This window comes from Myotis nattereri (genome assembly GCF_964212035.1).
Source record: "Myotis nattereri genome assembly, chromosome: 9".
Classification (NCBI taxonomy): Eukaryota; Metazoa; Chordata; class Mammalia; order Chiroptera; family Vespertilionidae; genus Myotis; species Myotis nattereri.
Genome location: NC_138084.1, coordinates 25,960,935 through 25,977,311, shown reverse-complemented (window position 1 = coordinate 25,977,311; position 16,377 = coordinate 25,960,935). Strand labels below are relative to the sequence as shown.

Sequence of the window (16,377 nt, the reverse complement as noted above, 5' to 3'; positions counted from 1 at the left end):
TTTTTTATGTGAGTCTATTTCAGTTTTGTCCTTTTTCCTACGATACATCTCTGTAACTAAGGCACAGTTCTTACTCCCAAAGCCTGGTGTTAAAAATTCAACCAAATAAAGTTGAAAATATTATTTGCTTTATTAAAGGATTCGTGAATCAGGGAGTATCTGATTCAGCATATAGGAGGGAGCTCTGAGGAGTTGTACAAAATAGAAAGCTTTTCTGGGCAGAAGGAGGGTGAGACAAAGAAGGTTAAAAAAATAGATTATTTCAGACAAGGTCATCTTCCCTTAGGGGAGATTCTTACCAGGCTGATTACCTCACTAGTACTCACCAGGAAATTCCAAATTGACTAGTTAAAGGTCACATTCCTGGGAAAGACTGAAAATGCAATTAAGTCTTGGTTGGCTGACATGAGGCTTAGCACAAGTGACTCCATTTTGGGCCTGTTGCTTCTTTTTAACAATGGCCTTTCTGGAGTCTCAGCTAAATGCTGGATGTGTTTGTAAAGTGCTGCTGGGTTTTGCACTCTGCCTGGGTAAAAGTCCAATACTTACAGCAGATGAAGAATTACTACTGGTATCACTAGTGCAGCCTCACTGCAACTGCAGGTTAGCGGCCCTGCGCCTTTCAGTCTGGTCTGTGGTTAGCAGCCCCAACCTTGGCCAGCACCCATGGTGAAACCCCACTCATTGCTTTCAAAGTCTTATGAAAAGCTTTTCCTTCTCTACTACTATTTTCCACAAATCCTAGGCACCTCAGTGATCAAAACTTTGATTTTGCCCCCTCTGCTCAGCAGGACTATTGTTTTCCCTGTATTCCATTTTCCTGAACCACGGGAGTTAAAATGCTCCTCTTGAGAAAGCTGGTGTGAGTATGGGTTCTCCTTTTATGATCTACTCTTCGTGTTTCTCGCTGCTTTGAAATAGTCATATCGTCTTTTTTTTCTTCCAAATTTTATCTTTGTGTGTAGTAGGAGGACTAGTCTGGTACCAATTATTCCTTTATGCTGGAAAGCAGCATTCTCATCACTAATTGCATTCTATTCTGAGTTGAATATAATGTGGGATGAGAGGATCTTTGAAAACCATATGTCAATGTTATATACAGTGAACAAGAAAATCTATACCTTAGAAATCTTGGTTTAGCAGTGGTTTTATAATAAGACATAGTAATAAAAGAGCAGAATTTATCCTTGTGAAGATATTCACCAAGAGATACAAATGTGTGACAAAAGGAAACATATACGTAATCCCAGAAAATGAGATGCCATTGAGCAAAGAAGGTAAGTCGAATTTAACTGGTTCAGGGAATGGATTGGTTGGTCAGACCAGAATCCTTTGTAAATACACTGCAAAATATAAAAGTACTATAAACAAAAAAGAAGCTTAAAAATTTACAGACTAATGCAATGATTTTCAACCAGTGTGCTATAAGGGGCACACTGGTGTGCCACAAGAATTTTTAAAATATGCAATACCTGACGTATAGTCAGAAGCATTTACCTCTTTTACCCCTCAGATTGTCAAATTAAAAAAAAAATGACAACAGCCAACACAGTAGCTGTGTCATGTGAATGATCACAATTAAACCTATTTTTATCATATCAGAAAAAAATATATGTTTTGGTATGCTGAAGAATTTTTGTAATCAGTTTATGTGTGCCATGAGATGAACAAGATTAAAAATCGCTGGACTGAAGCATAGCTGTGCTTATTACAAAAGACTTCTTCACTTTAGTAAAGAATGCATTGAAGTCGTAGTACTCAAAATTATAAAACTACTTTTGCCCCACCCTCTATTAGCCTTATATTTTTCTTCTCTTTCATAGGGTGTATTTGGCAAGGAAAAAATATATAATTAGAGAAAATTTTCTTGAAGATAGTTTTTATTAGCAATAATAAAGCAGAGAGTATGAAAAGAGTAAACGCATTTTCAATGAACTATGTGAAACATCTTTTTTTTAAAGGTCTTTAACGACCAGGCTTATATATACAAGAATAAAATTAGTGACTGGCATAGAAAGTATAAGTAAAAATGTATTACTTATTATATCCTCACCTTCCTTAGTCCCAAGGAACGTGACGAATGCCCCTCCATTATCTTAACATTATAAATATTATATAATTACAAAATAATATTATAAGTATAATACCAAATCAGTCTATCATATGTCAGATGTCTCAGAAAAGGGAGATCTTACCAAGTTTGTGGTGGCAGATTGGTTAAGGAAAGTATTGTAGAAATAGGTGATGGCCTTTTTAAGTCTTAAATGATGCGAGTAAGGTACGGGTGAGGTGAGTGAGAGAACACTTTAGGAAGAAGAAATAACATAGACATTGTAAGGCCACATCAAGGAAAACTCTGTTACTCTGGAGTGCAACATGGAGATGAAAGAATAGAGAAGAGACACATACTGAAACTATTCTTGAGAATTATTTCCTAGGAATAAATATAACACATTTCCTAGGCAATAGATGCATTTGTAGCTTAGATAGATCATACTGGGGGCGGTGGACTTGAGGAAAATACTGCAGAGAATGAAAATCACATTTTAGAATCAAAAGATGATGAACCTTAAATAGTGCCCTGGTGAAGGGTTTAATACAGGGGTGGGGTGATTGGTGTACAGAAATACTTAGGAAGTAAAATCTGGAGGGCTTGTTGACAAATTGTATGAGAAGTAAGAGGTAAAAGTAATGGAAGACTCCCAAGTTTGTAGCTTGGGTGACTGAATTGATAGTGATATGAGGAAATAAACAGAAAAAATGATCAAATGGGAATGACAAAAGCTCAGTGAGAGTGAGTTTGACTTGAAGGTACCGAAAGGAAACTTAGGTGTGCTCAGTGAAGAAGTATAGGGAGGTGATACATTTTTACACTTATAACCATATTGGAGATAGTAAAAATCATAAAAATGATAAGTTCACAAAAGGAAAAAAAACACAGAATTTTAAAAGAGGAGTATCAATGGTGAAATTTCTAGGAAATATTAGAGTTTATAATATAAAAGGACATCCAGAAATGATGAAAACATATTACTATGAGAGAGAAGAAATAGCAGGGCAATTAAATGTGAAAAGCATAACTTTGCAACAACTAATGCCTAGACAACTAAATATCTGTATGCAAAGAATTAAGTTGGACCCCTGTTTCATACCATATACAAAAACTGACCCAAATGGATCATAAATAAAATAATAAAATTCTTAAAATAAAATGCAAACATATATTTACACGACTTAGTTGAAACAACACCTTTTTATTTTTTTAAATATATTTTATTGATTTTTTACAGAGAGGAAGGGAGAGAGATAGAGATTTAGAAACATCGATGAGAGCCTCCTGCACACCCCCTACTGGGGATATGCCCACAACCAAGGTACATGCCCTTGACTTAAATCAAACCTGGGACCCTTCAGTCTGCGGGCCAATGCTCTATCCACTAAGCCTAACTGGTTAAGGCGAAACAACACTTCTTTAGATACCAAGAACATAAGTGACAAAAGGAAAAACAGATAAATTGGACTTCATGAAAATTAAAAATATTTTCCTGAAAGAGCACCATCAAGACAATGAAAAGTTAACCCAAGGATTGGGAGAAAGCATTTTTAAATTTTATATGTAATAAAGAAATTGTATCCAGAATATATAAAGAACTCATAATTCAGAAATATATCAGAAATGGCAAATAAAATAAGTGGATACTTTGAATTAACATGTCTCCAAAAATAGAAGATGAATGGTAAATAAGCACATGAAAAAATGCTCAATATGACTAATCATCAGGTAAATACAAATAAAAATCACAATGAGATACTGCTTCACATCCACTGGGATACCCATAATAATAAATAATAATATCATCAAATGTTGGCAAAGATATAGAGAAATTGACACCTTCATGTACTGTTGGTACAAATGTATAATGATGCAACTATTGTGAAAATAGTTTGGCACTTTCTCAAAAAAATTAACCACAGTGTTATCATATGATCCAGCAATTCCTCTCCTAAGTATATACTGAAAAAATTTGGACACAAAGGTCCACACAGAACTTTTATGTAAATGTTCAAAGTAGCATATGCCTAATATCCAAAATATTTAAATGTCAATGAATGACATTCATTGTCTAATGTCAATGAATGAAGGAATAATCCACAATTGGAATATCCCTACAATGGGACATTACCTATATATATAAAAGCCCAGTGACCATTACTGTGGAATGACCAGTCACTATGACATGCACTGACCACCAGGGGGCAGACACTCAATGCAGGAGCTGACCCCTGTTGGTCAGTGACTCCCACAGGGGAAGCGCCACTCAGCCAGAAGCCAGGCTCATGGATGGCAAGTGGAGCAGTGGTAGCGTGAGCCTCTCCGGGCTCTGCGCAAGCGCGAAGGAGCAGCAAGCCAAGCGGTAAGGAGGGAGCAGGCAGGCGGTAGGAGTGAGGGGTCCCGGGTTGCAAGAGGGATATCCAACTGCCGGTTGAGGCCCGATTGGGAGAGGGCATATGCTGAGCTGAGGGGACACCCCCCCACACACACACTCCCTTGGGCATGAATTTCATGCATCGAGCCTCTAGTTCAGTAATAAAAAGGAACGAAGAAGTATTGACACATGCCACAACTTGAATAATTGAAACAGGTTTATGAATGTAACCAGTAACATAAGACTAGATATAGTATGACCCAGTTTATATAATAGGTCAAAAATCAGGTACATCCCTAGAGACAGAAATTAGATTAGTGGTGGCCAAGGAGAAAGGAGTAAGAAGAGAGTGAGTAGTTAGTGACTGCTAGTGGGTATGGAGTGAGGAAAATGCTCTGGAATCAAATTATAGTGACAATTTCATAACCTTGAAATAATATTTTAAAAACAATATATTCCGTTTATAATGGTGAAGTTTTTGGTTGCTAAATTAAATCTTAATAAAGCTTTAAAAAATCATCTGTGGCCTGGCCTTGCCAGTGTGGCTCAGTGGTTGAGCATCGACCAATGAACAAGGAGATCAAGGTTCAATTTCTGGTTAGGGCACATATCAGGGTTATGGCTAGATCTCCAGTAGGGGAAGTGCAGAAGGCAGCTCATCAATGCTTCTCTCTCATCATGGATGTTTCTATCTTTCTCTCCCTCTCTTTTCCTCTCTGAAATCAATAAAAATATATGCTAAAGGTAATCTGTGTCTCCCAACCCCTGCATTTAATGGAGACTAGTCTTTCAGTGTAACGGTGTGAGCTTTCTTAATGTCTTTTATCCAGACTTGAGTGTAGTTACTGCTTTTGTTGAGCACAGTGTTCAGATGTCAAGTGTTTCCTGTTTGCATTGCAGCATCTTTAAAATGTACGTACCAAACACCTGAAGCCATGAAATTAATTCTGGATTTGAGTTTTCCTTTAACAGTGTGGACAGAAGGCCATGAGTAATGGAGACTTGCATGTACACAAGAAGAAAAGACTTCTGCTGAGAGGCAGATCTATACTTAAATTCGGAATATAATGCTCTAAGTCTTGTAAATCTGCAGGAGTTTCTGAAACTTCACTTAGGTTCACCTTCCAAGGTGTGCTTCCCTGATGCTCTCATGCCCTTCTTAAATGTCACCTTTTCCTATTTTGCTTTTTTAACGTATTTTATTGATTTTTTACAGAGAGGAAGGGAGAGGGATAAAGAGATAGAAACATCGATGAGAGAAAAACATTGATCAGCTGCTTCCTGCACACCCCCCACAGGTGATGTGCCCAAAACGAAGGTACATGCCCTTGACCGGAATCGAATCAGGGACCTTTCAGTCCACAGGCAGACACTCTATCCACTGAGCCAAACTGGTTAGGGCAGATGTCTCCTTTTTCTGCTTGCAGAAATGCATAAAAGCCAACAAACCTTGTGGCTCTCCGTTGGTATCCAATACAGAGGCACAACATAATCACGAGACAGGCTAAACAAAGTCCAACCTGATACTTCCCTTTCTTGATCTGTTGTTTTATTTTAAACATATAACAAAAAAAACACAATGTAGGTTGGTGCAAGTCTTTTATTACATAGATGTATTTAACAAACTCTTTTCCCAAAGAAACCAATGTTTTGAAATGATGCAGAGTCAATTTGCATGCCATCTCCACTATTGGAGTTACTGAGTGACACTGCGGGATTACTTAGCCATTCTGAATCTGACACCTCAATGGCAAAAGAGGAGAGCAATAGAAATGACTACCACACTGGGTCCCTATGATTAGGGCAGAGATAATGAAGTTCATCCGGTTCTGTAAACAAAAATGGGTTCTACAAATAAGAGTGTTATTTCCTAGTATGCACACTTTTTTTTTTTAACCAAGTACTGTCATATGTCTTTGTTGAGTATGCAATTCAATGGTCACCTTCCAAACTGTGCAGGAAATCTGTTATTAGGTAATTCTGGCAGGAACAAACTAAAACACATATTTCCCTTTGAAGTCAGAGTTCTGTTTTAGCAAAGTATAGTACAGTTTTTCTGTTTAAATGACATGCAATTCACAAGTGAGTTGATTTGTACATGCCTACTTATATCTGTTGTGAATCTTACTATTGCCCAAAGGGCTGGTATTCAGTTTGCAAAAGTTATTACTCATCTATTTTAGTGGCCTGGGGTTTTAAAGCAATATCTGTTCTGTGTGAATGTTTTAAACTTCCATCTCCCTAAAAAGAGAAACAAAAACAAATCAGTAAATTAGATGTTTAATTCTTTAAACTTGTATCCTCCTTAAAATAAAGCTTTACACCAAATGTACTTTTCCTACAAGTAATGTCTTTAAAAATTCGGTTAAAGGAGATGCTCAATCCAAATTGTACTGTGATTGGCTTTTCCCTGAACGATGGGATATGAGCTAAACCCTCTGGATAGAAGTTCTGGAAGACCACCTGACCTTTGCCCCCTTGCCTTCGGTGCATTTCAGCCCTATTGAACATCAACTCTGTGTTAATCACTGGGTTAGTGGTGCTGGATATGATGTTTCAGGCAATAGTAGAGTTTGCTTAAGATTTAACAGAACTGCCCTAGCTGATTTGGCTCAGTGGATATAGCGTCAGCTTGCGGACTGAAGGGTTCCGGGTTCGATTCCAATCAAGGGCACATGCCCAGGTTGCAGGCTTGATCCACAGTATAGTGGGTGTGCAGGAGGCAGCCAATCAATGATTCTCTCTCATCATTGATGTTTCTGTCTCTCTCTCCCTCTCCCTTCCTCTCTGAAATCAATAAAGATATATATTTTTAAAAAATCCAGCTCAGATCTTGTTTTTTAGTTTCCTCATATCTATAATAGGGGATGTATTAGTGGCTCTTGTGATGATCAACTGAAATAATGTATGAGGAACTGCTCTCTAAACATTCATTTAACTAGGATATCCTGCTGGGATATCAATTATATACCATGTTGTAAAGATCCTAGAATTAAATAGCTCAGTAGGTGAAGTTGGCTCTGTTTTGCTATTTTGCATTAGAGTTGTGTTATTTCATTTTACTATTTAATTTTTTTTCAAAATAAAGATGATTAAATGTAAGATACCCATTATAGAAAGTTTGGCCAATATAGCAAACAAAACGACACATACATTTTTCTGTCTTCCGATACCACCCCTCCGAGTTAATTACTCTTTACGTTTTGGTGAATTTCTCTGTTATGTCTTTTCACCTGAAGAAAAACTTCTTCAGGTGCGTGAAATGTGGCCACTAGCTCCAATTCCACTGCCAGCTGCTCATACCATTAGACGGATTGAAATCAGAGGAAGGTCAGGAATCTTCTAAAGCCGGACGCAGCGGACGTCTTCAGGGTCCTGAAACCCCCTTAGAGCCCACGTTTGCGGAGTGAGAAGCTGGCAATGGCATTGTGGGCTCAGTGGACATTTCTGGAGGCTGCTTGCGCCTGCTTTCCTTCCCTCCACATCAGGCAAATATATTTCTAATTAAAATAACATTTTAAACACTCTCTCCAGAGTGATGTTCTTTCAAACACTGTTTAATCAGGCGAGGGACACCTGCCTGCAATGGAAGCATCAGCTAGTCTTTCCTAGTGACTCATCTCACCCCCTGCGAAGTACGCTGGTGCAATTACTGGCAAATTAGACTTCTCCTCTACCCCTCCCCGTCCCGCCCCTCCCCTCCCCATCTTCCAGGAAAGCAGGGATAAATGATCAGCCCCGGGCGGCAGTGCAGAGGGGTGAGCGCGGCCCGCTGACCGGAGCGCGCGGGGCCATCGCTGGGCACCTCCTCCCTCTCCCGCGCCGCCTCCAGCGCGAGTGACAGCGCGTCCTCCGGGCTCGGGAGCGGCGGTGCCGCGCGAACAATCCCGGGCAGGGCTCCACTCGCCGCTGGTGACATCACTCCCAAAGGTACTCCCTGCTGTCGGTGCCTGCCTGGAGAGGCATCTGTCCGTTTGTCTGTCTGCTGCTGGAGAGGGCTTATCATTGGCCGGGGACAAAGCCTGGGACCAAGGAGAGACAGGACCGGGAGAAGGACGGAGAGCAAAGCCAGCGAGGGAAGAAGGACCCCGGCCGGCGACAGCATGAAATTCAGCGCAGCTCACTACTTGCTGCCTCTCCTGCCTGCGCTGGTCCTCAGCACCAGGTGAGTCCAGGAGCGGGAGGGACCGGAACCGAAGGGCGCTGCTGGTAGGTTGGTCCGACTGCAGTTCACCTGTGGGGGCCAAGGACAGACCCATGAGCTGTTTGCATCGCCTGCCTAAGTTGGAGGGTCCCTCTGTTTTTAGGGTTCTGAAATGCTGGGAGGAGAGCAAAGCCCTTTTCTAGTTATCCCAGCCCTTAAAGTCTCAGTAATACTCCCTGTGAGAGGACCAACAGCTTTCCCTTCTAAAGACGGGTTCCCTCCCGCCCTAGTAATAGCAAAAGATAGCACGCAGCAACCAACCACAATAAAGGGCACAGAGAGACCCGGAGGGAACTGGCACCAGGCAGTGCCTTCACACTGGAGCGGCCTTAATAGTCACAGAGCTTCCTTATGCCTCAAGTGTGTGTGTGATTTTAAGATACAGGGATCTTGAAGGGGGGGGGGGGGATTAATCCCAGAAGATGGTATGCCTTGCACAAAAGTTCCTGACTTGTGGAATGGCCTGTTGTAACGTCTTGCGTAGACTTAGTGGGAGGCATTTTCATTTGGATGTCTGTGATCGGGTCTGATTAAGGAGCACACGAAGAGATTAAAAGTTAGAAGACACTCTCAGAGTGCTGATGTAGAGACCCTCCTCAGAAACATCGCTGTACTCCATCGCTGACCGTCAATGGGGCTTTAAGTCCCAGCACAGAGGAGCTATTTTGAATGGAGGTTTAAAATGAAGTGAGTGAAAAGACTTTTGTGACTTGCCACTGTTCATCAAGTCCCGGAGTTGGTGATGGGCTGGCGTTCTCCTGCCACAAGAGCAGCACAAGGGTGGACTGTTTCTTTGCCCAAGACTCGGCCTTTATTCCGCATGCCCTTCACATCCGATTGGCAGCAACTTCTCTCCCTTGGCTACTGAAAAATAAAATACGCCCCACAGGATGAGGACCTTTCCAAATCTATGTGAATGGAAACATTATTTGATTGTGTATCTGATGGAAAATGAAAGGGAGAAAAGAATTAGCTCCAAATCTGAAAATAAATGTATGAAGAAAACTCATGATCTAGGAAAAATCAAGGCAGTAAAACAGGTTTGAGTCCATTCCTAATCTACACATCCTCTTGAAAGCTCCTGTTACCAAACTTTCCTTTTAGTGTGAGGACTGTTAGATTTAGTCCCAATAGTTGATGAACTTAGTCTTTTCTTGTAAACAAGCCCAGGTGACTATAGTAGAATTAATGTAGTCTTTATTTTCTCTGAGGGTTGCTGGTCATTTCAGTTCACAAAATGTAAGATGCTTTTAAAATCCCAGGTGCTGCCCAGTATTATAATATTTTGCTCCGATTACAGAGCTCATTTTAATATTTGTGGCTAGCTGTAAACAACTCAATGCAAAGTGAGCATCACAGTTAGTCTTTGCAGTGTCTTGCCATTTACTCTGAACTTCTGTGTTCTGGTTTAATAATTACTTGCGAGTTCTTCTAGAAAAATGGTAATTGTCAAAGTTTGAGTAGATGCCTCTCAACATATACATAAAATAATAAATATTTAAACAATCTAAAGTGATTTTAAAGACATTGGAATGTGTAGTGTTCCAAAAGTACATTTGATTTTTAAGGATGCTGCAATTTAAGTAGCTTACAAAGCTCTTAAGTCTCTAGCTTCCAAAGTTTTAACATTGGTTATATAGTAGAAAGAGAGAAAAAGAGTTATCTCCATCCCTTTAATGAAAGTTATAATTTTTAAGGATACATTTTAAATCATAGTCAACACATTTATTATAACAAATATTTGAATTGTCATTTCTAGTTTACTTTAGATATGAAACTTCTTCAGTGGTGGTTGTATTTGAAAATTGTGACAGGCCTTTAAATTTTCCTTTTTGCTTACTCAACAAAAAGAGCTTGGTGGGCTTAAGTAAGTGAAAGTTATTGTAATCAATGGCATATGTTGTTATTGTGATTACTCAGTAGCAATTATTTTATTGGGTACCCAGATTACCTCCTGACAGTGTGAAAATTAAAAAAAAAAAAAAAGAATGTGATGCTGTTAGCATGTCATTTTGCAAGAAGAGATTATGTTTTAATGGCCTGTAACAGAAGGCCATGCTCTTTGCAACATTTAAGAGTTGTTGTAGACATATGGTTAATGTACAAGTTAGAACCCAAGCTGCATGGGTTTGTGAGAACAGTGGCATTAGTAGAGGTGAGTTCATTATCCTGCTGAGACAAACAGTGTAGCTCAGCCATGGCCACCTGTGACAGTGAATTTTCTAGCCAAAGACTTCCGTTAACTTAGTCCGTGGTCCTGTTTGTGAAGCAAATGGCAATTCACATACTTAGACTGTGTCAAATGCATTAGTAGCAGGGTGTGGCTCTGGCTAGGTTCTCCTATAGTCTTTATCATTTGTCTTTGTCAAGTTCTTTTTAAAGTGTGAGAAATGTAGATCTGAGAGTCTTGATGCAAAAAAAAAAAATAAAAAATGTATGCTTCAACATCTCTTTCTCTGGGCCTAGCTCTTCAATACCTTGCTATTATCTTTCCACAAGGTTTAAAGTTTGGTTCTGTTTTAAAATACAGGAATGTGTTCACTAAAACAAATGAGGCAATTAGAGAGTTATTATATAATAGTATTCTATCCACACAAATTAAAACTCTAAATAATTCTGTCTTTTAAATATGAATTTTTGAATATCTTTCCGTTTGTGTTTGTTCATTCCAACCTTTTAAAAAATTTAGTTACATACTTTATTTTCCAATGAGATATTTGAAGAATCAGTACTAGATGATGCAAGCATTTAATTTTTTGTTCCTTTCAAAACTGGATTTCACAACCTATTTCAGTCAACACATTTTTAAAAGGTTTTTATTGTTGAAAGTATTACAAATGTCCCCTTTTCCTTCCCCATTGCCCCTCCACCCAGTTCCCACCCCACCCCAAGCCTTCACCACCCTATTTTCTGTGTCCATAGGTAATGCATATATGCATTACTGTTTTGTGATGAATCTCTTCCCGCACCCCCATCACAAAACTTCCATATTTTATCCATAGTGAAGACTATCAATGCCCCCGCCCAATCAGAGTTACTTTATTTGCCCTTAAAGTAAGCTAACTGCTCACCTTCCACAATAGCCAAGAATTATTTATTTTACTGATAAACTCCATAGAATTAAAAAGAGCAGTTTAATTTTCTGGTGTTCGTCTCCTCTGTTTAGAACATACATTTAAATTCAGAAAATTTAAGTTAATGTTAAAAATAATGTAGTTAATACAGAAACACATTTAACCTGTGCACAAATAAATGTGTTCAAAGAAAACAAACGTGTTGGTTATTAAGCTTCAGAGTAAAATGACTGTACTTTTTAAATAGCCTCATCCTGTAGAGAATAAATTGCCATTCCAAGGCAGCCAGCAATTCACTTCAGAAAGAAGTCATACAGGTGGTGAAAGGAATGGTAGGGTGGAAAAATCGTTAGAAGTTCTTGGTGAAAAGGGACTCATGGAGTGCCAGAGAAGCCTTGTGCTTTAGGCTGCTGAACCTCTGTTCCTTTATGCTGTGATTCCACTCTCCATGCCTTTGGTTTACTGAGTTTTAAATGGCTTAATGGGGAGAGAAGCATGGCAGGGGAGGAGTGAAGGTCTACTGACTTCTGGTGGTTTTCCATCGAGGGAGAACTTTAAGCAGATGGTCGGTTAAAGTCCTCCCCATAGGAGTCACCTTATAGGTCTCTACTGGGCCCTCTGATCAGCAGCCATACCGAATGTTTACTTTGGAATCTATTTTTAGGGAATATTGTATATTGAAGATGATTTGCTCTCTGCTTTAATCCTCCTGAGAATCAATGTGATATATAGGGTAAGGACCACAATAAGAACACAGTAAGTCCCAACCATTTTTATTTTTAAGCATATACATTTGATGTAGGAGACGTTCTTGTGTTAACTCCCCCACGCTGATCTATGTCATGTGGAATTATTTTCCCAAGCCCTGCCCATAGTGAGTGTTGCCACACACAAACACCTTTAATCTGACCCCATGCATATTCCTTTGTGATAGGAATTACCATTCTGTGTAATAGAGTTAGAGAAGACATTAACAAGCAACTGTTTTGACTTTTCAAATTTCAATTTTGGACCTTAGTTGCCTGTTTCCAATAGTAGTTTTTTTAAATGGCTTATTTAGGTATTATCTTTGTAGATTAAATTTCCCTTATGACTAATGAAAGGGACACTTCAACTATGTATGGTTTGATTGTACAGACCACTCTCTATGTAATTGAAAGAAAGAACTTGACCTACCAACCAGGAAGCAAAAGTTACTGAAACTGCTGAGGGGTATGTGGTTCTAATGAACTGATGTTTTATCATGTGTGTTATGAGAATGCTTCTGTGTGTGTGTGTGTGTGTGTGTGTGTGTGTGTTAGAGAAAGAGATATGTGTGTGCCTGTTTTTCACTGACTTCTAGAGGAAAATCCCTTTAATAAATAGGGCTAAGTAATTAAAGTAACCTAATTACAGAGATAATGTTCAATGCAAAGTTTTATTCTCTGGAAAATAAAAATAAATCCATTTTAATTTGTCTTTATAATCTTTAAAGATATCTTTGATGTTTTCATTATCATGTATTAAGCATGCCTGCAATGAGTCAGCTATTGCAGAAGGCATGAGGACAATAAAATATTAGTTTCAAGTGTATGTTCCCATAATCAAGTCATGTATGGAAATGATTATGTATAAGACAAAACTGGATAAATAATAACAAATGTTTTTTAAAGATAAACTTGATTCAAATATAATATCAGATTAGAATATTTCCAAATTCAGACTACTAGTCAAACGCTTAACTGGACAGACAAGACAAAGCTTCAGAAACAAAACAAGGAGTTACAAAAACATCCTTCTATGTAGCATCATATAATATACTTGTCATAAACAAAGTTCTAAGTATGAAAGAGTGAATAATGCCAATTAAAGAGTATCAGAAGTAATTTCTGTTTTCCAAAGACAATGAGAGAAATAATATTCTATAATTGACCTTAATATTGTACAATACTTGCAGGTTATGTAGTATTAGGTACACTGCTTACACTCTATATCCAGTTTTCTCATGTTGAAAATAAAACTATTCATAGAAATTACTTGACAAGGTGTGGTAGAGACTGAATGAGATCATTTAGAAAAGGAGTTTACGATATTCCCTGGAACACAGGGAGTGCTTAACAGAGTTAGTCTGTGCAGCTATTACTATATGGTTATTACCATTTTCATAAAATCTTTGTATCTGTGAATGATCTGGACATAGCAGAATAAATGAAAACTTGGATACAAATCAATTGGATGGCCCAAAATTAACAAGAATCACAGTCATCATCCAAAAAAAGAGAGAAAATGTTAGCAAAGAAGTCAGGAAACAGGAGAAGTAGGGAGGATTACCTGGTAAAGAGGCTGATTCGAAAGTGTTTTGTTCGCATATGCTTGGATGCTGCTGTGTACTTTGGTGAACACCATGAAAAACTGCAATATTTAACTTAATCACATGGAATATGACTTAGCACAAAAGTGTATATTTAGCTACATGTATATATTTTTCTAATTTAATTCCATTTAATTGCATCAATCATAATATCAAATCAAAGTCCTAAGCACAGGTGTCAATGAATAAGAATGGATGCTTTCAAACTACATAGGCAGGGTTGGTGGAACGTGTCTATAACTTTATTTTCTACTTGTTAATGGATTTCATCAAGTGTGAGCAATCTTTAAGAGATACAGACATTTAGAAAAATTAAAGGCAAGAAAAGGTAACATTGAGATTTTCTTCCTACTATTGAGAACAATTTGAGAACCACCAATATGGAAGAAACCCAACTGTTTGTTATATGTCTTCAGAATCATCACATAAAAGGGACTTTATACTAACCCAGTTTTGAAAATAACTTTAGAGGCCATCTAATCTCAATTAGTTTTGACATACTTTATCACAAACTATGCATAACCGTGCCATAAAATTCTAGTTACTGCATGAAAAAAAATATGTTTTTGCCACAGATTACTGTGTATATGAATGTGTGATAACATTTTTCAATCTAGTGGATCATAGCACAGGTATAATTTGCTTCTCAGGGGAAATAAAAGGCATAGAACATATTATGTTTGCATCAGATAAAGGAAACATTTTTACTGAGATATCTAAGAACTTTGCTTCATGATTATAGGAGGCAAAGAAATACTTAAGCCTCCCATTCAGATATAAACTGAAGGTCAACCAAGTAAATCATGCTCTAATAATGACCTTATAAACACTATGAGACATAGTTGTACTATAAACTGTGATATCATTATTTCTGATGATTTTTGGCGTTGCTTTGGAATGTTTTAATCTCTGAGTGTACTTACATGTTTGCATTCTAGTCCAAGACCCTTTATTTTGGAGGCGAAAAAAACTGAGGTCCAGAATGACTGATACTTTATCTAAGTCCACAGAAATCAGTCAAAACCAGAACCCAGAAGGTGCCCTAATACATTTTCTGTTCAATCATGTGACTGTTCTCCATGATATATCTCTTCTGCAGTCAAGCCACATTTGTATAGTTGGCGCCTACAATATATGCAGAGCTAGTCTAATTATTGTAGAGTATAAAGTAATTTTAAAACTAATTCTCTGACCACATGTAATGTAATTAAGATGGTACAATAGGCTATTATCAAAGGGAATTATAATTGTTGAACACCATTTGTTCACCTGTGTTCAGTTGCTTGTGGAAGAGTTGGCTGGCCTAAGAAAAGATGCTAGGTCATTTTCAAACCCCAGGGCAGAGTCATTAATGAGTTCTCATCTTTACATAGAATTTACCTCTCAAGAGGTACAACTAAAATGGTCCCTGTTGGTCTTAAATTGTACTGTAAGATGACATATTTGGTGCTTGGGAATCTTTATCATTGAAACTATTTCCTATAAATTTCCTGGCTAGACACTTGCTTAAATATTCCTTACCTGTTAAGTCTATGCTACAGCTGTGTGGTATTGTGCAATGGGCAGCATACTTGACTAGCTTACAAAGATGAGATTCTAAATATGTTCACTTCCAGCTTTAATGTATAGTGACATTATTTTTCATTTGCCTTACATAGCTCTATATTTTCATCATGGCCTATGGGTAATTTATAGTTATATAACATTTGTTTAGGTTTAGGTGGTCATAGATTTCACCTTACTTGCATATATTACAAGTTCTTTGCCTTTAAATAGGTTTATTAATCACTCTGTAACTTAAGTTTCTCATCTATAAATTGAAAAGTAAAAATATCCAACACTTAAGGTTGAAAAAATATATTTAAATTCTATCTTCGTGCATGCACATAACTGTACAGTCATCTCTCAGGATATCCTAAGACATATTACCTATTACTTTACATAAAAATGACATTTTGGTTTGTTGTTTTTATATTAGACACCTGAAGCAATCAATACTTAATTTAGTTATTTTATTAAAAAATCAAGCCCAGCCGGCATGGTTCAGTGGTTGAGCGTCAACCTATGAACCAGGAGGTCACAGTTTGGTTCACTGATGGTCTGAGGATCTTCATCTGGAGGCTTCAGACTTCATGATTTAATCTGAACCCGGATTCCCAGTCAGGCTGTGGACTTTATCCCCAGTGTGGGGTATGCAAGAGGCAGCAGATCAATGATTTTCTTTTATCAGTGATGTTCCTATCTCACTCTTCCTCTCCCTTCCTCTCTGAAATCACTAAAACATATTTATATTTTTAAATCAAAATAAATGAATTTCAAAGT

At 37.9% G+C, this 16,377-nt stretch overlaps 1 protein-coding gene across 2 annotated transcripts in view; it reads left to right on the top strand.

Moving 5' to 3' along the window:
* The first annotated feature begins 8,139 nt into the window (after window positions 1–8,139).
* LUZP2 (leucine zipper protein 2) overlaps window positions 8,140–16,377 on the top strand; it is a 308,052-nt gene continuing 299,814 nt past the window's right edge. For both annotated transcript variants that reach the window (XM_081098525.1, XM_081098524.1), the window contains exon 1: window positions 8,140–8,592. In XM_081098525.1, the coding sequence (XP_080954651.1) occupies window positions 8,531–8,592 (62 nt within the window). In that variant the 5' untranslated portion in view covers window positions 8,140–8,530. The remainder of the gene's footprint in view (window positions 8,593–16,377) is intronic.